This window comes from Tetrao urogallus (assembly GCF_951394365.1).
Source record: "Tetrao urogallus genome assembly, chromosome: 21".
Lineage (NCBI taxonomy): Eukaryota > Metazoa > Chordata > Aves > Galliformes > Phasianidae > Tetrao > Tetrao urogallus.
This window is the reverse complement of record NC_136834.1, coordinates 1,900,949-1,923,069: the sequence shown is the minus strand read 5'-3', so window position 1 is coordinate 1,923,069 and position 22,121 is coordinate 1,900,949. Positions and strand designations below refer to the sequence as shown.

Here is a 22,121-nt window from a genome sequence, read left to right as displayed (position 1 = left end):
AACCCTGGCTGTCACATTGCATTTTTTTGTGCCAAGACATCAAGGTTGGGAAGCAGCAGCTCAGGAGACAGGAGCTGTAGCCCTGATTCTGTTGCAGAGATGGTCACAGTGGGAAGCAAGACTCGTGCCAGCCCAAATGTTTGCTATGAGAAGCATAGATCACAGGTCTGATTATCAAAAGCTGCATGCAGCAAGGCAGGGCTCTAATTTCACCCCTCGAAAACACAAATGTCATGAGTGAAAATGAAGGCTGTTATTGCAGCTCTGATCTCATGACCCTTATTTGCAATACGCAGCTTTCAAAGAATCAGGGAATCATTCAGATTGGGAAAGATCTCTAAGACAATCACGTCCAATCGTCCACCCACTCCATCATGCCCACTAACCACATCCCTGCATGGTATCACAGAGTGTCTGAGGTTGGAAAAGCCGTAAGATCATCCAGTCCACCCATCAACCCATCACCACCGCGTCCATTAACCACATCATAGAATCATTAAGGCTGAAAAAGACCTCTAAGACCATCCAGGCCAATCCCACCCTTCCCACTATGCCCACTGACCAGGTCCCTCAGCGTCACACCTCTGTGGCACTTGAACACCTCTAGGGATGCTAACTCCACCACGTCCTTGGGCAGCCTGTCCCAATAGCACAGTCTGAATTTCTAGTGACCGAGAAGGGGTGCCCAGGTCAGGCATTGTTGGCCAAGTGTGGCTGGAGGTCTTTGTGCACAAAGGAAGGAAGCACCAACGTGATTCATCCCACTCCTGTGCACTGATGCCATTTCTTCCTAAGAAAAACGAAACCCCACCGAAATCAGCAGCGGCTGCTACATTTTATTCCTCCCTTAATCTAAACATATAGTCATAAGAGCAAGGTATTTGGTATAAGGAAATGAGCTGTCAAGTGATTTACGGGCTTGCTCTGTTTCAGCAGCTCCAAGCCTTCTCCACTGCCTATTTTTAGCAAGCTGTAAATTAAAGGCAATAAGGGACGGGGTGGGAGCCAGGTTCAGAAATTTATAGAGCCAACTTATCTACCTCTCCATTACCCCAGTGTCCCATAACTGCAGCATCCAGTGCCACATGCATCATTATCACAGATTCACAGAACGGTTGGAGCTGGAAGGGACCCTAAAGGCCATCAGGTCCAACCCCTGCACTGAGCAGGGACACCCACAGCTCCATCAGTGCTCACAGCCCCATCCCCTGACCTTGGGTGTCTGCACCACTTCTCTGTGCAGCCTGTGCAGTGCCTTACCACTCAATATAAAAAACGTCTTCCTTATATCCAGCTTAAATCTCCTCTCCTTTAGTCAGAACCCATTTCCCTTACTGTACATTACACAGCTGCTCCTGCTTGCACTGCACACCCCGGAGCGATGGGTGCCGACGTGCACCATGAACCCACAAGCAGAGAGCCTGCAATGGAAATCTGCCCCTTCTACCTGTGAGCTCTCTCTCTCAGCCATCCAGCTCTCCATCAAACACCAGTTCAATAGCAGCAGTTGCCTTATTCACATTTTATTGGTCATTCCAGCCACAATTATTCTAATAATTCCCTTCAACAAGAAACAGGGTCCTATACTGCAGAAACTTTTATTTGCGGCGCCTCTGCTGTAAATGATTACAATAATTATTCTCCCTCCCATAAAGCACTTTCTATACAAGAGCTTTAACAATGGAAAGTTATTACCAGAGCTTTAACAATAGAAAGCTATTACCAGTGTCCTTATTTGTGAGAGTGAGGCGCAGGGAGATCAAATGAACTGCTGGAGATCATTCAGCGACTCGCAGGCAGGAGCAGAACTGTCATCTCCCGACCCTCCATCCAGCATTGACTTGGGCAGGGAGAAAACCATACATCCTTGCAGAGCACATGAAAAGGGAGAGGTTTGGTTTATCAGACTGTTATTTTTTTTTCTTTTGCATTGGGCATAAAAAGGGGATATCCCATGATTTCTTAAGGCTCTCTACTCTGCCTTCCATGGCACACCCAATCTAAGGATTATCATTCTTTCCCTTTTCTTCCCTTTTCTGGGGGGAGAGAAGGGGAAGAGTCCCAAACAATATAAAAATATGCACTGAGAATAGGACTCATGGGGACAAGTGGACTGGGGAGACAGGGAGTGGAAGGAGTGAGACTGGAGGCACTGGGACTGGGGACACTGAAGGCAATGGGAATGGAAGGAGTGGGACATGGGAACTGGGGATGCTGAGTGATACTGGGACTGAGGGCACTGGGAATGGTGGCAGTGGGATTGGGGACAGTGGGGGCACGAGGACTGGGGACATTGGCACTGGGGATGCTGAGTGATGCTGGGACAGAGGACATGGGCAGTGGGGACACTGAGGGCATTGGGAATGGAAGGAGTGGGACTGAGGACATTGGCACTGGGGACACCGAGGGCACTGGGAATGGTGCGAGTGGGACTGGGGACACTGGGATTGGGATCAGGAACATTAGGAATGGAAGGAGTGGGACAGGGAACACCAGGACAGTGGGAACAATGGGGACATCAGGAATAGTCAGAGTGGGACTGGAGACACTGAGCAAACTGGGACTGGAGCAAATCAGCACAGGACCCTGACCATTTTGGCCAGGGCAATTCACATCAAAGCACCAAACATGCACTACACGTCCCTGAGGCTCTCCCCTCTCAGAAGTATTCTATGTGACAGTTTATGTCAGAGAAAGAGCAGACCTTAATCAGCAAAAAGGCCATGAAGAAACAGAATATTTACACAAAATTGCATCCTGCTACCAAACAAGATGAAATCCTCCGAGGCAGCTATTAGGGAGATCGCCTAGAGGAAGGGAAATTCAGCAAACCAGATTACCTCTAACAGGCTTATCCCCTGGAAATAAAAGTCATCAGATAGCCCCGAAAGACAGTTAATGAAAGGTAAGTGAGAGGGGAAAATGTAACAGGGTGACAATGAAGGGGACATCCATAAGATTGTCATGGCTGATCTGGAATGAGGGCATTACGGACTGCTGGAGGAGGAAAGGGATTTGGAGGTGCTCAGTGCCTTGGGCGTAGGGCTCTGCCAAAGCATAGTTCCATCATTAAAGAAGCTGTAGGGAGGAGGAATCCTATGGAGCATTGTTGGCATCCAAAGGCTGGGTAGATGGGTCAGGAGACGAACCACAGGGAACCCTGCACTGCCACAAATACTCCCATCACCTTGGGAACCCAAGAGCAAAGCTATCACTGCCTTTGCACACAGAACCCTTAAGGTTGGAAAAGACCACTAAGATCACCCAGTCCATCCACCGACTCACCACATGCATGCACTCCTTCAAGACCATACAAGGGTGGTGAGGCACTGGAACAGGTTGCCCAAGGAGGCTGTGGATGCCCCATCCCTGCAGGCATTCAAGGCCAGGCTGGATGTGGCTCTGGGCAGCCTGGGCTGCTGGTTGGTGACCTGCACACAGCAGGAGGTTGAACCTATATGATCATTGTGGTCCTTTTCAACCCAGGCCAATCTATGATCCTATGAAGGAATGGCACAAACAGGACCCAAGAAGCCTGGCAAGATCACGGATTGACCTAAAGCGCATTTATTTTTCTTCTTAAAACGTAAATCTCAAGCCCATAAAAACACTGGCAGCAGGCACCGGAAGGCGCTCAGTGTGCTCCTCTATCGCTCTGCAGGGCAATAGGCTTCATCCTGTTTCCTCTGGCCCCAGATCAAGCAGGCTCCTCACAGGAATTTTCCATTATCCCGTGGCAAACATACCAGGGCAACGCAGCTCTCGACTGCCTTACACTCTGACCCCTCTTCAGTGGTGAGACCGTGCATAAAGCACAGTCCATTTCTTGTAAAACACGCCGTTTCTTGTTATCCCGACACTGCAATTTGGGTGAAAAGTGGCTGGAAATCCCAGGCTGCGATGGAAGGAGGAGGCATGGATGGACAGAGGGTATTCTTGGCTCCCTCCTGTATCGTCCTCCCAGCTGCTGAGCCCTGATGCATTTCCATAACCCAACCCAACAGATTCAAAAATCTTGGGGGAACTGGGAACACAGCCCACTGGTTTTACTTCAGTAGATCCTTTTCTTGCACTGCTTTTACTGCAGTCTGCAAACTTACCTCTGAAGCCCATGCAAGCATCCCACTGCCTGCAGACAGATCCCTGTATGGCAAGTGATGAGTTAAGCCCTGGGCACCACTGCAGAGACCATCCCAAGGCTTCACCTCCGGGTAGAACCAAACCCATGGTTGGCAACCAACCCATGGCATTGGGCTGGAATTGGATGGTTTTTTTTAAGGTCCCTTCCAACCCAACCATCCTACGGTTCTATAATCTTGGAGGTCCCTCCCAACACAAGCTGTCCTGTGGTTCTACAATTTTTAACGGCCCTTCCAAGCCAACCATCCTACGGTTCTCTAAACCCACAATCAGGCAATAAGAGCAGCACTGCACAGCCCCACGCTTATTGGGAAAGGGTGACCAAGGCACACAAAAGACTGTGCTTTCCCCCTTCTTTCCAGAGTTCTGCTCTTGAATAATGTGGTGGCTCGGCTCCAGGTAAACTCACCCAGCAGCACAGTTCTGATCATCTCGGAGAAGGCAGAGGGCTCAGACTCCAAAAACACATCCTTAATTACATGTGTGTGAGCTGTTTTCCTTGGCCTGGTTGCTTGGGACAGAGAACGCTGGGCGTCTCGCCCCGCAGACCTCTGCATTCAACCCACGCCCTTCGTTAAGCAGTCTGCAAACGAGCTAAAAAAGCCTTAATCCTGCAAACAGCTTCTGCAGTGCAAATAAAGAGCAACAAGCCAGGCACGGGGGGAGAGGAGAAAGCGTCCCTGGGCAGCAGGGACAAAGCTTGCATTGTCCCATGTGCTGCAATGAACTCCAGGGACAAAAACAATGTGGCTTTATGTCTGCAAAGGGACAAAGCTTTTCTAGGACACAGCCAGCTCTTGCGACGTCCCCAGCAGTGAATTTGGGATGAGGACCCATTGCACACATTGCAGTATAAAGACACCAGACCCAACTTATTTCAGCCTCTCGGTGCAATATGCCACCAGCTCCTGCAAGGAGCAGGCTGTGAGCAAGGTGCAAAGCACCGTGCATCTCTCCAGAGCCAAAATACCAGGGGAGCACGGCACAGCTCCAGCCATCAATCTGTACTTACCAACTAATCATCCCCGCCAAAAATAACTCATCTAATTATCACAACGCTGCCACTTAAATAATGAATTTTATGCCTTATTACAAAGTAAAATAGATCAGAGGAAGGGAAACAATTGCAATTAGTAAAACAACAAGAAAAAAAAAAAACACCAACTCCCACAACTCTGCAAGTGTGATCTGAACGTATGATTAATTTCTACAAAACGACAGCCGATGGCCTCTGACATCAAAGGGGTCGGATCAAGCACTGCCATCCCATGCTGCACCCAACAGCAGCACCCATGGGCACCTGGCTCAGTGGCTCAGGTAGAGGAGATGGGGCATGGTGCTGTTGTGATGGCAGTGTGATGGATCAGAGAACCACAGAATGGTGAAGGTTGGAAAAGACCACGACAACCATCAAATCCAACTGTCCAGGCAACCCCACCATGCTCACTAACGTCACAGAATCATGCAGTCAGTAACACTGGAAAAGACCTCTAAGATCATCCAGCCCAAGCCCAAACCATCCCACCATGACCACAGAGTCAATAATGCTGGAAAAGGCCTCTATGACCATCCAGTCCAATGTCAATTCATCACTGCCATGTCTGCTAATCACATGTTAGAATCATAGAATCATTCAGGTTGGAAATGACCTCTAAGTCCAATCCAATTCCAAGCCATCCCACCATGCCCACTGACCACATCCCTCAGTGCCACATCTCCACACTGAGCACCTCCAGGGTTGGTGAACCCACCACCTCCCTGGGCAGCTGTTCCAGCACACCACTGCTCTTTTGAAGAAGGAATTGCTCCTTTTCCCAATGCAGGACGCATTCTAAGCACGTGCTCCCAGCTGCACCCAAGCCAAGTTGGAAAAGAAGTTGTTGCAGATAAAAGAAATTATCAGTTGCAAAATGTTTTCAAAACAAATGAGAGAAATCCAAAACATTTTGAGTCTTCAAGATGGCATAACAGGACCATATCAACAGTAACTGATCTTTAAAACAACATCCTTCTTCCAACCAACAAGAAAGATAACGAGCCGACAAAACACTTCATTTTAATACATCCTTTTAATAACCTGAGTGCTGTTGGTGCGGATTGGAGGTTAAGAGAAGGGCAAATTAATTCACTTAGCATCCAGAATTAATTGTACTTAGCTCGGCTCCACGTTTCTAACCCTGTGTTCTCAATTTGGGACACAGAGCAACCTGCCTCCAACACGGCCACGGCGCAACAGATGCCAACAGAACACCCAGAGAAACCCACTCTCCCTTTAAAAAAAAAGTTTTCCACCTCCAAAAAACGTGTTAACATTTTTCACACAAATATTTTCTGTCTGAGCTCACTTTTAACAGTTTCAGCTGGATATGATTAGGAATGCAAACAAAGCAGAGGAGGGGAGGAGGCGATGCACAGGCAGAGACGAAGCCCATTGCAGCACCGAGTTCATCACGGGCTGTGAACTTCATCAACGTGGTGCTTTTCCCTTTGACCACAGCATTGATAGTGCTGACATATCAGATGTTCCATTGTGCTCAGTAACACTGCCTGGGTCTGTGCTGCCCCAGAGGAGCTGGATGTGGAGCCAAGGGATGAGACGCACCGAAACACAAAGCGGCATTCTAGGCAGGGACGGTCAGATGCAATCATCTTCCATTGCACTGATTTACTTTAAAAGTAGGACAGACACCCCAAACGGTGAAGCATGAGGATGGAGATCCCAAATGGTGAAGGATGGAGACCCCAAACGGTGAAGGATGAGGATGGAGACTCCAAACAGTGAAGGATGGAGACCCCAAACAGTGAAGGATGAGGATGGAGACCCCAAACGGTGAAGGACGGAGACCCCAAACAGTGAAGGATGAGGACCCCAAATGGTGAAGGCTGCTGTGTCCCGGCAGTGCCTCTGGATTTGGCCATCTGACAAAAAGAAAACCCTTTTCTACAAGCAGTTGTGTTGCATGGGGATCTTATACCTATGTAAAACTCCATGCTCCTTTTGGTCAGCAGGCAGTGAGCAGAATGCTCCTAAGGGGGCAGGAGAGCTTGTTTAATTGCTAATGAAAGGGTGAACAGGATTTGGGGTTCATCCAGCTGGGAGCATTTGGAGCTTGGAAGCCAGAAGCAGCTCCACACCAAAGAGTTGTTGGGTTGATCCCCAGCCACTAAGATCCTAGACATGGGTTCCAGCTCTACAGAGCCTTGGGAATCATAGAATCATTACAATTGGAAAAGAGCTCTAAGATTACCAAGTCCAACTCCAACCCACCCCCACCATGTTCATCGATCATGTCCCCCAGTGCCACATCTCCACAATGAAGGGATGGTGACCCCATGCCAATGCATTACCACTCTTTCTGAGAAGAAATTCTTCCTAATATCCAACCTGAACCTTCCCTGGCACAGCTTACAGCCATCACCTCCTGTCCTATTGCTATCTGAGAAAACAGGCTGTCCCACGAGCCCAGTGGGCCTGCTGGCACCCCCATACCTGCACAGGGGAGAAGTGCCTCTAGGTGCAGGTCATGGGGCAACGAGCAGCGCTGGGAACACCCTTGAGAAAAGACTGCTGGCAGACATAATGTGACGCAAGCACGGCAGCTTTCACCCAACGCAGCCCTTAATTAGGATTAACACGATGGGTGGGATCGCCCGCCCCAAGCAGCACAGCCAGAGCACAGCCTCCAGCTGGTGGGAGAGCCCAGACCTGCTCCCCTCCTCCTGCACCATCAAAAAAAAGTCCTGGGAAGAGCCCATCCCTCTGCTCCAACCAGTTGGGACAAGCCTTGCAATCAGCGTTCCCAACCAACCAACAACGCCTTGAGAGCTTCTTGGCCGTGAGCGAGGAGGATGCTGGTGCCCAACTGCATGACGGCAGGGAGCAGGTGGGCAATGGCTGCTTTTGGTGTGTCATTTGCACCAAGAGCTGGCTGTGCAACAGGCTGCAATGTGGGGAGTTGCTCGCTTTGCAGCTGGAAGTCAACAGGGATGAAATTCCAGTACAACCTGCACAAAGAGCAAAACTTTCCTTATCCGTGCTGCCACCCTCCACTGCAGAAATACAATAAAATAAAATAGAAGACCTCCCTGGCTCGCCATCATTTCTACGAAGCAAACTAGGGAGCGCAGCAGGTTGCTGCTTGCCTGGCTAAGCAGGCAGGAAGGGAAGCACCCGCCGCAGGCAGATCCCAGCAGGTTGGGACGGTGTGGGCTCTGCTCTGCTGCACGGGCATTGGGTGCACAGAGCTGAGCGTGGAGCTGAGCACTGAGCTGCACAGAGCTGAGCACCGAGCTGCACGGATGCTTCCGACAGAGCCCGCAGCAAAGCGCCATGAATAATGCAACTTCCCCGCACGCCACCTCTCCCCCCCTTTATCATGATGAAATGCATCAGCAATTTAAGACGCTGCTGCTTCACCAAGGAAAGTTTGGGCTAAAATTTGGGGGAAAAAAAATGGCTGCGTGTGGCTGAGGGCAATATTCATCCAGCTTGAGCGTGAGCATCTGTACCAGGATCTGCGGGATCCGCTTTGCTCAGGATGCACTCCCCACATTTCTTCCCCAAACACACTGAAAGAAAGGGCAGCCGTCACACTTCAGCCTTATCTCCACTCAATGCTGCTTTATTTTCCCCACCATTTCCTACTCTTCTCCAACAGAAAGCACGATGGTAACTTTTTTTGGTAACGTTAATTACCAATACTTCTGTCTTAATGACATACACAGATTTACGAGATCAGAGCAGCCCCGCTAATCAGGGATAAACCCAGCACACTACAGAGGGTTATTGGTTTTTATTAGTCTTTCCTGTTGGTCTAATTGATGGTATTACCCTCTGAACTGCATACACATGCTTAAAGAAATTCAAGATAGGCTGGAAGCACGGCCCAAGGGAAGCAGTGTGTGCTTAATGGCTTCATGCCATCACCTGCAGCCAAACCCACCCTTCTCCCCAAAGATACTCGGTGCGAGAAGAGCTTGAACAGCAAAAGAAGACATCCAAACACTGGGGATTTTCATAGAAGCATAGAAATCATTAATTTTGGAGAAGACCACTAAGATCACCCAGCCCAACCCCAACCCATCCCCACATCTTCACACTGAACCCTTCCAGAGATGGTGACCCCCATCACCTCCCTGGGACTTGGTTGGTCCCCAGGCAACGTTGAACAACACGTTGGTGCCAGGGCTGAGCGTGGTGACGAGGTCAGAGGTGTGATGTCCCACCACGGATGGGCTGTCGTTGACACACCGCCAGCTCCGCTCATCGATGCTATCAGGACGGGTTACTGCCGCCAACAAGTAGAGTTAAAGCCTTATCTGCATATGGGTTTTTAATCCTGTGATCACTATCATGTTATTGTTGGACTAATTAACAGGCAAAGATCTCAAGACTTTTTTTTATCCAGGCTTTTTTTTTTTTTTTTTGCTGTTGTTGTTTGCCTCTCAACAGAAATGGGTAGAAAACAACCACAAACATAGCAAGGTGCAGGCACAAGGTGTAGGTACAACATGGCATCCCAGTCCTCCAACCACAGCAGCATTGTATAAATATCCCCAAATCTCAGCCCGAGATAACATACAATCTCATTGAAATGAAAAAAAAAGTCTGTGAAGAAACTACAAGGCATTCAAACCGGTTTGGTTTGTTCGGCCCAGAGAAGAAGAGGCCGAGGGGAAGACTCATGGAAGCCAACAGACCCCTCCATGGAGGCATGGGGGCCCTACAGACCCAACCATGGGGGCATGGAGGCCCTACAGACCCAACCATGGGGGCATGGAGGCCCTACAGACCCAACCACGGGGGCCCTACAGACCCAACCATGGGGGCACGGGGGCCCTACAGACCCCCCCCCCTGCCCCAATGGGCTCAGCAGGGCTGACGCTACTTAAAATTCCAAGTACAGCTGAATTTGGAGTTTTTTTCCTCCTGGAAATCTCAGCATATCCTACTAAAGCCTTCACAGCCATCTCCAAGTTTCTTCTGAGAGAATCTTTTTCCCCTTTCTGCAGCTTGAAAGAGCGTCTAGACTGCCTAAACCCAGACATCAAAGTTCAATTCCTCAAATCTCTTCCTCAAATCAATTTGCTCTGCTTTCCACCCCGAACACAGCACATCTCCTCAGAAAACAGGCACACGCTTCCAGGACCTGTACGCCTACAGCAAATTTCGATCAGCAATAATATCTTACAGCGATCTGAGATGTCTTTTGGAAAAAAAAACAACAAACACAAAACAACAACGCAACAAACACTGCTTTATAACGGGAGGGCAGAGATTACTCTTCCAGTGGGTCCATTTAATGCAGCTTTGAAAGGCATTGCAATGCTTCTGTGGTGCTAATCAAGACCCAGTGGGTCTTCCTACTCCGTCCACCAGCGATGGCCAACAGCAGCCCCAATGCATTTCTCCAAGTTAGCTTCAAAGGGAGGAACACGATGGGCAATTTGCTTAAAAATAACAGGCTGTAGCTCAAGCATTTGGGTGTTCTGTGTGTGCTCAGCTATCGCCATCACGCAGATGTGGTACCTGGGGACATGGCTTAATGAGCAATGGTGATGGTAGGCAGTTGGACTGGACAATTTCAGAGGCCTTTCCCAACCTTTAATGGTTCTACGCTCTTGGTGCTTCAGTGGTGTGCATACAGGACTGGACAACCCTCCTGCTGTAGGGCCAAGCCATTTGTCAACGCGCTGTTTGTGCATGATAAGCCTTTATCCCAAATGCTCAGGAAATTGCATTGTGGGTTTCAGCTGTAAGAAGGGCAGATATGGGTGCTGCAAGGTACCTCTGCGTGCTGGGCAAATAAACAAGAGAGCAGACAAAGCAAAAGAAAATCACAGAATCGTAGGGGTTGGAAGGGACCTCCAGGGATCATCGAGTCCAACCCCCCTGCCAAAGCAGGTTCCCTGCACCAGGTCGCACAAATAACTTTCATTTTTTGAACATCCAAAGATGAGGTGGTTTGTGAGTCTGTCTTTTCTTCTTTCAAACGTCCCTACACACACAGCTGTCACATGGTTTTACAGCGGTGCTTTGAGAGCACAAAGGTACGGCCCCTTCTGCAAAACCCATGTTTGTATAAGTAATAAAAGGCAAATGAAAACAGAGGCTGGGTTACAAAACCCAAACACCGCCCGTGGCCTCGCCGTGCCTGCAGAAGAGGCACAATCCTGTTGCATCTCTGCAGAAATCTACTTGCCATCAGCAACACCAGCTCCCTGCATTCTGCTTGCTGTTGCAAAAAGGAAAAACTGAATCATAGAATCATCTGGGTCGGAAGGGACCAGATGGCCACGAAGGGTCCAACTCCCCAACACCAAACAGGGACACCGACAGCTCCATCACGTGCTCACTGCCCCACGGCTAAACCGCATCCCCAAACCACAACCCTCAGCCAGATGGGGGGTGGCTGGGGATGAGTTTTTCCCTTCCCTTCTCCACGACACCGGTAACTTTTGCAAACAGGAGTCAGCAGAAGGACTCGATCCACCAGGACGGCCAATTCACCGGGGGTTTCGCACGCCCCGGTTGTGCAAGCTGCTGCGTCAGCCTCCAATCCTCTTTATCTCACACGTCACTGTCAACAAGGAATTACGAGAATTGAATTTTAACAAGCTGCAGACGGAAGCATTGCTGCGTGCCGTGCTCAAGCTGAAGTTTGGTGCCTCACTTCGAGCCACAGCCCCGCTCAGTGCTGCAGGACGGGAAGGAATCATCATTTATCACCATCCTAAAGCTTAAGCTAACCACGCCAAATGAGGCTTATGAATAGGAAAGCGGCAGATACATAAAGATACTTGAAATTAACATCAAAAGCTGAGATGTGACGGGGACCTGAAGTGCTGGCTGCAGCCAGCTGGAATCTAATGCAACCACGTGGATATTACTACGCACACACTGATTTCCCAGGGCACGCCACTGTAACAGTAATAGCGCAGCAAGACCTTGAGCTTGCAATACACGTGGTGCAGAACTGCTCCAATACCCGACTGGACTGCGATATCTGAGTTCCTCGGGTTCCTTTGCAACATCAGCTCACAAGCTCAGGAAGAACAAGCAGTGGGGAAGATGAGTGGTGAATTTGCTCGTGCACACACCAGCATCCCCACCGGTGCAAAGCAGCACACGAAGCACCATGCGGTACTGATGCTTCGAAGCAAGATGAGCTGAACGCTGAGCAAGGTCCTGTTAATAACACTTAGCTACTGATTGTGCTTTACATCTTCAAGCACTTTGCCAACATTAATTAATTAAGGTGTTTTACCTTTAACACCGGGAGGAGGCTGCAGAAAAAGCATTGGGTGAGATGGGCTGAGCTCAGGGCTCAGCGCATGGTTTGAGTTGGAAGGGACCCTAAAGGCCATCTAACCCAACTCCCTGCGGTAAGCAGGGACACCCACAGCTCCCCCAGTGCTCAGAGCTCCATCCAGCCTGATCTTGGGTGTCATCCAACCCAGTTCAGGTCGGATAGGGTCATGGGCAACCTGATGTAGTGCCTGACTCCTATGGCAGCAGTTGGAACTGGATGGTCTTCGAGATCCCTTCCAACCCAACCGTTCTGCAATTAACGCTCGCACAAAGGACTGGGACAACACACAAATTCCACTTCTATGCACGCCCACCATCCAGCCCTGCTCTCAACCTGCTGAATTCCTTCAGTTTTTGGTTTAAATTACACTAAAATGCCCTTGAAGGGCACCTCACCGCAAGAAATAGCAGGCTGCAGCACGGAGATTTCTCAGTGCACACAAGAAGGGCAGAGTTATTACCTCGAGCTGTCTTGAGCTGCACCCTAATTAAATGAATAACACACTTCACAAAGGCAACGTTAATTACCGAGCCAGGCATGAACTGACCTAGGCTCACAGAGCTTTGGACGGGCCCACAGCACCCACATGGCCAATGACACCTGGGGACCACGCCACTGAGTGCCTTCAAACCCCAAATTCACCCTTGCAACCTACAGGCTGGTGGCTGCCCAGCCCATTCCCAGCTCCATAAGGACTTCTGCTGATCCTCCTACTCCTAAGAGCCGTTCGGAGATGCATGTTTCACAGAACCACAGAATCACTAAGGTTGGAAAAGACCTCCAACATCACCAAGTCCAACCATCAACCCATCTCTATCGTGCCCACTGACCATGCCATAGAATCACAGAATCACTAAGGTTGGAAAAGACCTCCAACATCACCAAGTCCAACCATCAACCCATCCTGAGTGCAGAACCAACCCAACCCCACAGCACCGGGTGCATTCTCAGCCCTCCACATGGCCACAAAGGCAAACGGACCCCGCTGATGTTTAGCAGGTGGGATCCATCCTTCCTACAGCAAAACCCAACAGGTTGGCTGGAACAAACGCACCAATTAATCCCTCACAATCCATTTGCATCAACACTGTGCACAATGGGGCGTAGAGGTGGGAGTGCAGCAGCGATGCTGCCTTACAACAACCCCAAGAGACCCCAAAACCGAACCACCCAGCAACAAACAGCCCCATTCCAGGGACAACAGCAGTAAATAAGTAACAGGGAAACAACACTCAGTGCCATGGGTGGCACAGAGGTGTAAGGGGAGGGCTCGCACCATGCATGCCCCGACACCGTGGCTGCTCAGGGTGAATTATGCCACAAGCCCGTGATGATCTGGGGGAATTTACAGATCTATTTGCATTCAGATCCTTTAAGCTAACAGCGAGTGCCTGGCTGAGCAGAAAGCACTGAATTTCAGCCAGAGCAATGCAGAAGCAATTCCCCCCCCCCCCCCCCCCCGCTTCCAATCCTCTCGGGTTGCAAAGCTCAGCGCAAACCCACAGCACCAACTCCCTGCACCCCATTGCCAGCCTGGCCTGGGCTGTGTGCCCATAACTGTGTGTGTGTGGGGGGGGGGGGGGGGGGGGGGGACGTAGGATAGCACAGGGTGTTGTGCAGCCTACCGTAGGGGCTCTGTATTATGGCATGGAGTGCTGCATAGGGTGGCACGTGGGGGGCTGTATGGGATGGCACACAGGGAGCTGTATGGGATGGCACACGGGCTCCATAGGGTGGCATGCGGGGGGTGTGTAGGGCGGCACAGAGGGGCTACGGGGGGGCTGCATAGGATTGGAGTGCAGATAACTGTGCAGGGCGGTATGGGGGCTGTATGGGGTGGCTGTTGGGGGGCCATGATGATGCAGAGCGGCATGCAGGAGGCTACATAGGGTGGCTCGGGGGGGTGGAGGTGAATAGGATGGGATGGGGGGGAGGTTTGTGCAAGGTGCTACGGAGGGGCTGTATGTGGGCACGGGGAGGAGGGGGGGACTGCGCAGAGTGGCACAGAGGGGCTGGATAGGGTGGTAGAGAGGCTGCATAGGAGGGCACGGGGGGGGGCTTGGCGCATACGGGGCGGCACGGGGGGCTGCACGGGGTGGCACACGGGGGCCACGCAGGGCGGCACGGGGGCGGACCGCACACACCGACCGCGAATGGGGGGGGGGGGGTCCCAGCTGAGCCCGCAGGTCCCCCCGCCCCGCAGCCCCCCGCCCCCTGCCCCGCAGCGAGCGCCGCCGCCGTTCCGCCGCTCCGGAGAGGAGAAGATGGCTGCGCCGACTTCCCAAATTACGAAACCGGTTGGGGAAGGGAAAGGAAGGCGAGCAGGAAGCAAGCAGGTAAAGCAAACGGCGCGGGGAAAGGAGAGCCGGCTCTGAGAAACGCGAAAGAAAAGAGAGAAGAAAAAAAAAAAAGCCAAAAAAAAAACCAAACAAACCAAAGCGTTGCCCACCTTGCGGGCCGTGCTCCATGGGCGGCTCGCTGCCCAGCTCGGCCAGGCGGCGCCCGGTGGCCGCCAGCTCCGCGCGCAGCGCCGTCACCTCCTGGCCCGCCGCCTGCAGCGCGCCGTCGATGCGCAGCGCCAGCTGCCTGTTGTCGTCCATCATGTGCAGGATTTTGGCCTGAGGGGGGGGGTTAAGGGGGGGGGGAGGGAGGAAGAGGAGGAGAGAGGTGAGTGGGGGTGTGGGGGGGGGAGGTAAGGGGGTGGGAGGGGAGAGGAGAGGGGCGGGGAGGGGGCGGGGAGAGAGGGGGAGTGGGGATGGAGATGGAGGAGTTGGGGTTTGGAGGAGGGGGTGTAAAGGGGGTCTTGGGGGGGGGGATCAGAAGGGAATGGGGGTGTGTAAAAAGCGAGGGGGGGGTGAAAAAGGGAATGGGGCTTTGCAGGAGGGGAATGCGAAAGGGAATGGGGCTTTGCAAAGAGGGAGTGCGTAAAGGAATGAGGTTTTGCGAAGGGGGGTGTGGAAGGGAATGGGGGCTTGCAAAGAGGGGGTGCTGATGGAAATGGGGTTTCGCAAAGGGACAGTGCAGAAGGGAATGGGGGTTTGAAAATTGGGGTGTGGGTGGAAATGGGGTTTTGCAAAGGGGGGTGAAAAAGGGAATGGGACTTTGCAAAGAGGGCGTGTGTTAGGAATGAGGCTTTGCAAAGGGAGGTGTGGAAGGGAATGGGGGTTTGAAAAGAGGGGGTGCTGATGGAAATAGGGTTTTGCAAAGGGACAGTGCAGAAGGGAATGGGGGGGCTTGCAAAGGGGGGTGCAAATGGATATGGGGTCTTGCAGAGGGGGGTGAAAAAGGGAATGGGAATTTTCAGAGAGGGGGTGTATAAGGAATGAGGCTTTGCAAAGGCATGTGTAGAAGGGAATGAGGGTTTGCAAAGGGGAGGGGTGCAGATGGAAATAGGGTTTTGCAAAGCGGGGTGCAAAAGGGAATGAGGCTTTGCAAAGAGGGGGGTGTGGATGAAAATGGGGCTTTGCAGATGGGTTTTAGGGGAGTGGGATTCTGCAAGGGGGGTGTAATAGGGAATAGGGCTGTGGGGTGTGAAGGGGGGGGGGGGGTGCAAAGTGATGCAGAAGTGACCAGGTTTGTGTGAAGTGGGGGGAGAGTGGGTGCAAAAAGGAATGGAATTGGGCAAAGGGGCTGCGAGGGGGAATGGGGTTGTGTAGGTGTGTGGGGAGGGGGGGGGGGGGGGGTGAAAGATAGAAGGGGGCTGTGCAAGGGGTGGGGGGAGGGAATATCCCCTACCTGCAGCCCTCCCCCTCCCCCCTCCCATGGGACAGGAGTGTGAAGAGGGGTTTTTGTGTTTTGGTTTTGGTTGGGGGGTGGGGGGATGCAAGAAGATGCAGTGCTGCAGCAGCTGCTGCATTTCTGCTGTGCCCACATCCCCTCCCCTCTCTTCCTCCCCCCCCCCCCCGGGTGTCTCCTCAGGTGCAGGGAGCACTGCAGTGCGGCCAGGGCGACCTGCAGCGCTAATTAGTGCTTCTGTTAATTGGGCTGCAACGGGCAGAGAGAAAACCCTGCATGTTCCCCCATGCCTATCCGTGCTGGGAAACAGCTGGGCCCTAAAGCTGACGTGCATCTCCAAGCAGATGGGGTTCCTCCTGTGCAGAATGGGGGATCCTGAGCTCACGGCTCCTGCTCAGAAGGTTTAAATCCTCAAAATCAGGATGAAATGAAGCATTGAGAAACAAATTCATTCCCTTTCTCCTAGTCGTATTAAATGAAAGACTAATTAAATAGCCCAAATTAGAAACTTTATTTCCTCAAATTGCTTTGCTTTTCCTGCAAATGTGGCCCCGGGGGATGGCAGTCCTGGGTGGCACGGAGGGGTTGGGAGTGGTGCCTGCAGCCCCATGGAAAATGGGAGCATCTTTCTGCAAGGGTTCCCTTGAAAAGCTGAAAAACCCATCGGTTTTGGCCAGCCTCCTGTAAGAGCATCACATTCCAGTAGGCTGCTTCTCAAGAATATGTGGATGGCATGAATAGGGATGGAGGAAGGCTTGAGGATGCTGCCCATCCTGCTTGCTCTCATTGCAGCAAGTTAGAGCCATGGGATGGTTGGTGCTGGAAGGGTCCCTAAAGATCATCAGCTCCAGCTCAGTGCAGGGACACCCACAGCTCCATCAGAGCCCCATTCCCTGACCTTGGGTGTTTGCACCACCTCTCTGGCAACCTGTGCCAGTGCCTCACCAAGTTGTTGAGCAAAGGGAAGATGAGCAGTGTGGGAGATGGAAGAGGGTTGGGTAGCACATGTGTACCATTCAGGCCTTCCAAACCCTTCAGATTACCACTTTGTAAGTTTAATAGATAGAGTATGCAAAGGAACTGATCTAACTAAATGGGGGAAGCCTTTTGTATTAGGAACGACCGTAATCTAATACGGCCCTTTGGCATGATTCAATTAAATCGTTTCTCTTCCAATTAAACAATCAGCCAGAATTTAATAAAAACGAATTTCTACGTGCCGTCCTCCAGAATGATGACCTCTGAGATTGTATGGGCTTATGTAAATTCTGCTGATGGCTCTTTATCTGCTTGTGTGTCGCATCCACCAGACACAAAATGGCCTTTACATTATTTTCTCATCTGCTCAACGTATCTCTGCTTGCAGTAAGAGTTCCTGAATCGTTACCACAGTTGTTCCCAATTGGAGAAGGCTGCTAAGATCGTTTAGACCAACCGTCACCACCATGGCCACTAAACCATGTCACCATCTCCCCTGTGATAGTGCAGTAAGACATACCCCCCATCCTGGGTTCTGTGTGTCTCAGTGAGCTGTTTGGGATCCCCAAAACCAGAGCCAGGCCAGGTTGTAAATTGTCTTGGCTGGGGGAATTGCATCACCTCAGCTTAAGGCAGCGAAACCAAGCTGAGATCTGAAGCCCTGCATTGACACATCCCAGTTATCCCAGTGCAAAGCTGCAGGAATCCCATTGGGAAGGGGGAGCTGAGAAAACCGTGAGGGGATTTGCCTCCAGTAAAGCTGTGTTAGGATAATAGGAAGCAGATTTGTAGGCCCCTGGCAAACAAATGGCTTCCATAGCATATTTCACAGCTGAGCGCATCGATGGCACCAGCCTTTCTGCAGCTCTGTTAAACCCAACATTTCCTTAATGAATTACAGCAATCCAAAGTGTCTGCATCCTGCCCATGCTTCAGCTTTTATGGGTCCTCTCCCCACCGAGGAACCTCCTCTATCACACAGTACCTATGGATCATCCAGTCCAAGCCCACCCCCATCATGCCCACTAGCCATGGCTGCCAGTGCCACATCTTCACGTTCTTTTAACACCTCCCTAACATTTGGTAGAACTTGTCTTCCCAAAGCACCTTTCCATCACGGAAGAGAGAAGAGAGAATGCACGCCAAGCCAAGTCCACGTGGAATGTCATTTCTTCTTCCTTCTCGGTCACAAATGAGAGGGGAGAAGCATGCTTGGCTTTTATGTAAGCATGGGGTGATTTGGGAGATTGAGTCCTACAGCATGGAACCAGCTCTTGGGAAAGCAGAATGGGAAGTCCACTGAGACATCTGCTCTGCAGACCCAATTTGCATCTGCTCAGACACTGTTGTAAGGATCAGATAAAAGCTTAAATGAAGAGGGAGGTTCTGAAGCCTTTCGATAGCAGGAAATAATTGCCAGGAAAAAAAATCCTGTGATCAATCAGCAGACAAATATATACTTAAATTAGGTGTTAGTGGGACGGATGCAGGAAAGGTGATTATGGGTTGCCTCTGTGTTTCCTTTGGCAACGAGGATGACACACAGGGTGGGTCAATGCACCCTATCATTAATACAGCAGCAGCATTCCTCTGACAGCTTCTTTGTCCTGTGAAGTCAATTCCTAGCAGGATCTGACATTAGCAGGGGAAAATTCAGCTGCCTTTGAGTCTTCATGACCCCCTTGATGCTTGCAGATGGCAGGTAGCAGGCTAGCCCTGCGTGCTGTGCTGGGCAGGAGGCAGGAGCAAAGCCCTGCACCCATACCTGGGCAATGTTTCAGCACTGAGCAATGCACAGATGCATAAACATCCCTTGATCTATAGGCTCACTGTAAGGATTAAGCACGCAATCACCATTCTAATGTATTTGAGGTTGCACTAGTGTCCATCTTCTTGACTCGGATGGGCTGCAGTCATAGAACAATAGAATCAGTAAGGTTGGAAAAAAGCACCAAGATCACCAAGTCCAACCATCAACCCTTCCCCACAGTGCTCACTAACCGTGCCATGGAACCATAGAATCGTTAAGGTTGGAAGGGAGCACCAAGATCACCAAGTCCAACTGTCAGCCCATCACCACCAGTCGCCTACTGTGTGAAAACAGCAAGTTGTTGGGTTGGACAGAGGGATTTTGTAGCTGTGTACCTGATAATTGGCAGGTCCCTTCGTTCTGGGTTAGGTAGGAAATGATGAACCATGGGCTGGAGCTGAGCCAGGAATCCCTGCTCGCCTCTCGAGCTGAATCAGGAACAATCCTTCCATCTCTTGGGTAGGAAACTGCAGTGAGATTCATGCTCACGTGCAGCTCTGTGCTCACCCTCGCATGATGGGTAGTTTTTGTAGCTCTCTGATATTAACGAGCCAGAGGTTAAAGAGCAGGGAATGCAAAGCCATGGTGTGGGAGCACAGCTCCCAGTGCTGTCTCGGCTCCAACTGCCTCAGCAGATTTTTTTTTGCTTTAGTGCAGTGCTAGAAAAATAAACCCAAACCACCATGTTTGGGTATTGCACCATCACATGTTTGGGCTGATGTTACTGAAATCCAATGGTGGTTGATGTACCCCAGTGTCGCTGCCAGCCATGGGGGCACAGGGTGCATGCCTCTTTTAATGAAGTCGGTTTAACTTCTGACATGGATTACATTAAAAAATATAATAATCATCCACAACTGCAAGCGTGATAAAGTATCTTAGTATAAAATCAATACCGAGGCGATTAGCAGCCTTTGAAGAATTCCAACCCTAAGTCAGCCTGTGGCTGGCTGTCTCCAAGAGGACTGAAAGATGCCTGGAGTTGGGAAGTTTGGATGTGCTAAAATGGAGCTGGAGAAAAGGATTGATACTGATGGTAGAAGGGCTTTAAGGAGGTGATGCCCATTAAAACCCTTTGTTCTGCTGCAAGTGGAAAAATAAAACCTCTCCCGTTGAGAAGCCTAAGGTATAGAATCATTAAGGTTGGAAAGAACCATGAAATTCATCTAGCCCAACCATCAGCCCCTCTCCACTGTGCCCAGTCTTAGAATCACAGAGCCATTAAGGTTGGAAAAGCCTTCCAAGATCCTCACATCCAACATCTGACCCATCCCCACTACACCCATGGATCCTTGTGACGGAATCACTGAATCATAACGGCTGGAAGAGACCACTGCCATCATCCAGCCCAACAATCAACCCATCGAAGATGAATTTGTGTTGGACCTTGAGCCCAGCTTCAAGCCCAAGAGGTGAGGTGTGACCTAAAGAGCGTGAAATACAGAATATTGGGCCAGATGTGAAACACGAGGGGCTCTGCCCCATGCCTCACACCCACTGCCAGGATGAGCATTGGGGATGGCCAATTTTCATCACTTTTCTCACTTTCTAGTGGTGCTCCACTTAAACTGGAGGTTCGTCATCCGCAGCAGTCCAGTCTCTGTGCCTCGAGATTAAGATCTGCCTCATTTGCAGTTACATAATTAGCAATTAGCCTAATTTCGCTGGCATTAAATTACATTTTTTTAAAAACTAAATATTATCTTTTCCAAGAGAAAAAAAAAATAATAAAATGGCATGGGTCTGCTTCAGAATATTTTATAGAAAGCAACAGCATCATTATCCCATTCTCAGATATAATGTCTAGATACTTTTAATGAAAATATTCATTATTGCTAATTTGCATCTCTTTCAGCTCTGGGAGGAAAATCGAAAGAAGATGTCAAAACAGTGCTACCTCTGCCTGGGGAAAAAGGAGATGTGGTGACCCCAACCCCAAACGCTCTGTGTGATGGGGAAGCTCTGCGTCGTCAATTAAGGGTAGCATTGGGTGGGAGATGGGCAAGGAAAATCAGAGGGGAAAAACTCTGCAGCTGCAAAGAGTGGGAAGGAAAGAGGGAGTGCAGAGCAGAAATAGACCCTAATTAAACCTTCCTTAAGCTTGCTTGAGAGCTCATCCTCAAATGCGGAGGTATGTTGGAATACAGATTTACATTGGGATGGTGATGGCTTGCTTGGGTTCCATCAGTGCAAGGAAACATAGATTACACCTCCACAATACACACTCCACCGAGCCTGGAGAGAGAAGTTAACACCATTTTTTTTAAAGAAAATGGGGATGAATACTTAAAAATAATAAAAACTCGGTGAATATTCATCAGAACTCTTAAGCAAATGTGCCCTTGTCCTATTTGCATCTCTCTTGTGTTCCCTTCCTGCGTGGTGGAGTTTTATTAGCACAAACATGCACAGAAAGTGAATTTGAAGCTTGAATACCCGAGGGAAATGAATTTTAAATTCACTTGCTGTGTGCAGTGCAGTCACCCAAGAAACTTGATCATAATTGTTTATTATACTTAAATATTTATATTGTGGGAGCACTCGGGAGATAACGGGGCCGTGCTGGGTGCTGCACAAACACTGCGAGGTGACGTGTGATGGGTCCAGCCATGCTCTGCCATCTCCGTGAGTGGCAGCTGTGAATTTTGGGCTCAGGAACAAACGTTGGAGTGGAGGCATCCATGCATTCCTGCGAGATCCCAAGAAAGATTGAGAAAGTTGTGATCTGGAGAGAAAAAGGGGTGGATGTGGCACCGAGGGATGTGGCCAGTGGGTACGGTGGGGATGGGGTGGGGTGCCTGCTCTTAGAGGTCTTTCCCAACTTAATGATTCTGTGATTCTATAACATCCTGTGGGGTGTTCGTCAAAGAGGTCGGAGCTGGAGCTGGAATCAGTTGGGAGCATCCTCACCAAAGCTTTTTTGCTGTCTTAAATCCCATGGTTGCAGCTCCAGCTCTCAGCCAGGAGCTCAGATTCCCATGCTCGCAGGCTGTGTGGGGCGTACAATGGATTCCTCTATTTTCCATTCCCCAATTTGCATCCATGAAAGCTTCAGAAAGCGACACCCACAGCGGCACTGCCTCCCCCAGCAGATTCCTGGCAAAGGAGCAGAGATCCAAAGGCACCAAAGCCTCACTTTTAATTAT

The 22,121-nt window shown here is 50.4% G+C and overlaps 1 protein-coding gene across 1 annotated transcript in view; it reads right to left on the bottom strand.

The window, feature by feature from the left end:
* KAZN (kazrin, periplakin interacting protein) overlaps positions 1-22,121 on the bottom strand; it is a gene marked incomplete at its 3' end in the record, with an annotated part of 142,150 nt that overhangs the window by 33,916 nt on the left and 86,113 nt on the right. The window contains exon 3 of the mRNA XM_079545376.1: positions 14,902-15,070. Coding sequence (XP_079401502.1) covers positions 14,902-15,070 — 169 coding nt within the window. The remainder of the gene's footprint in view (positions 1-14,901; positions 15,071-22,121) is intronic.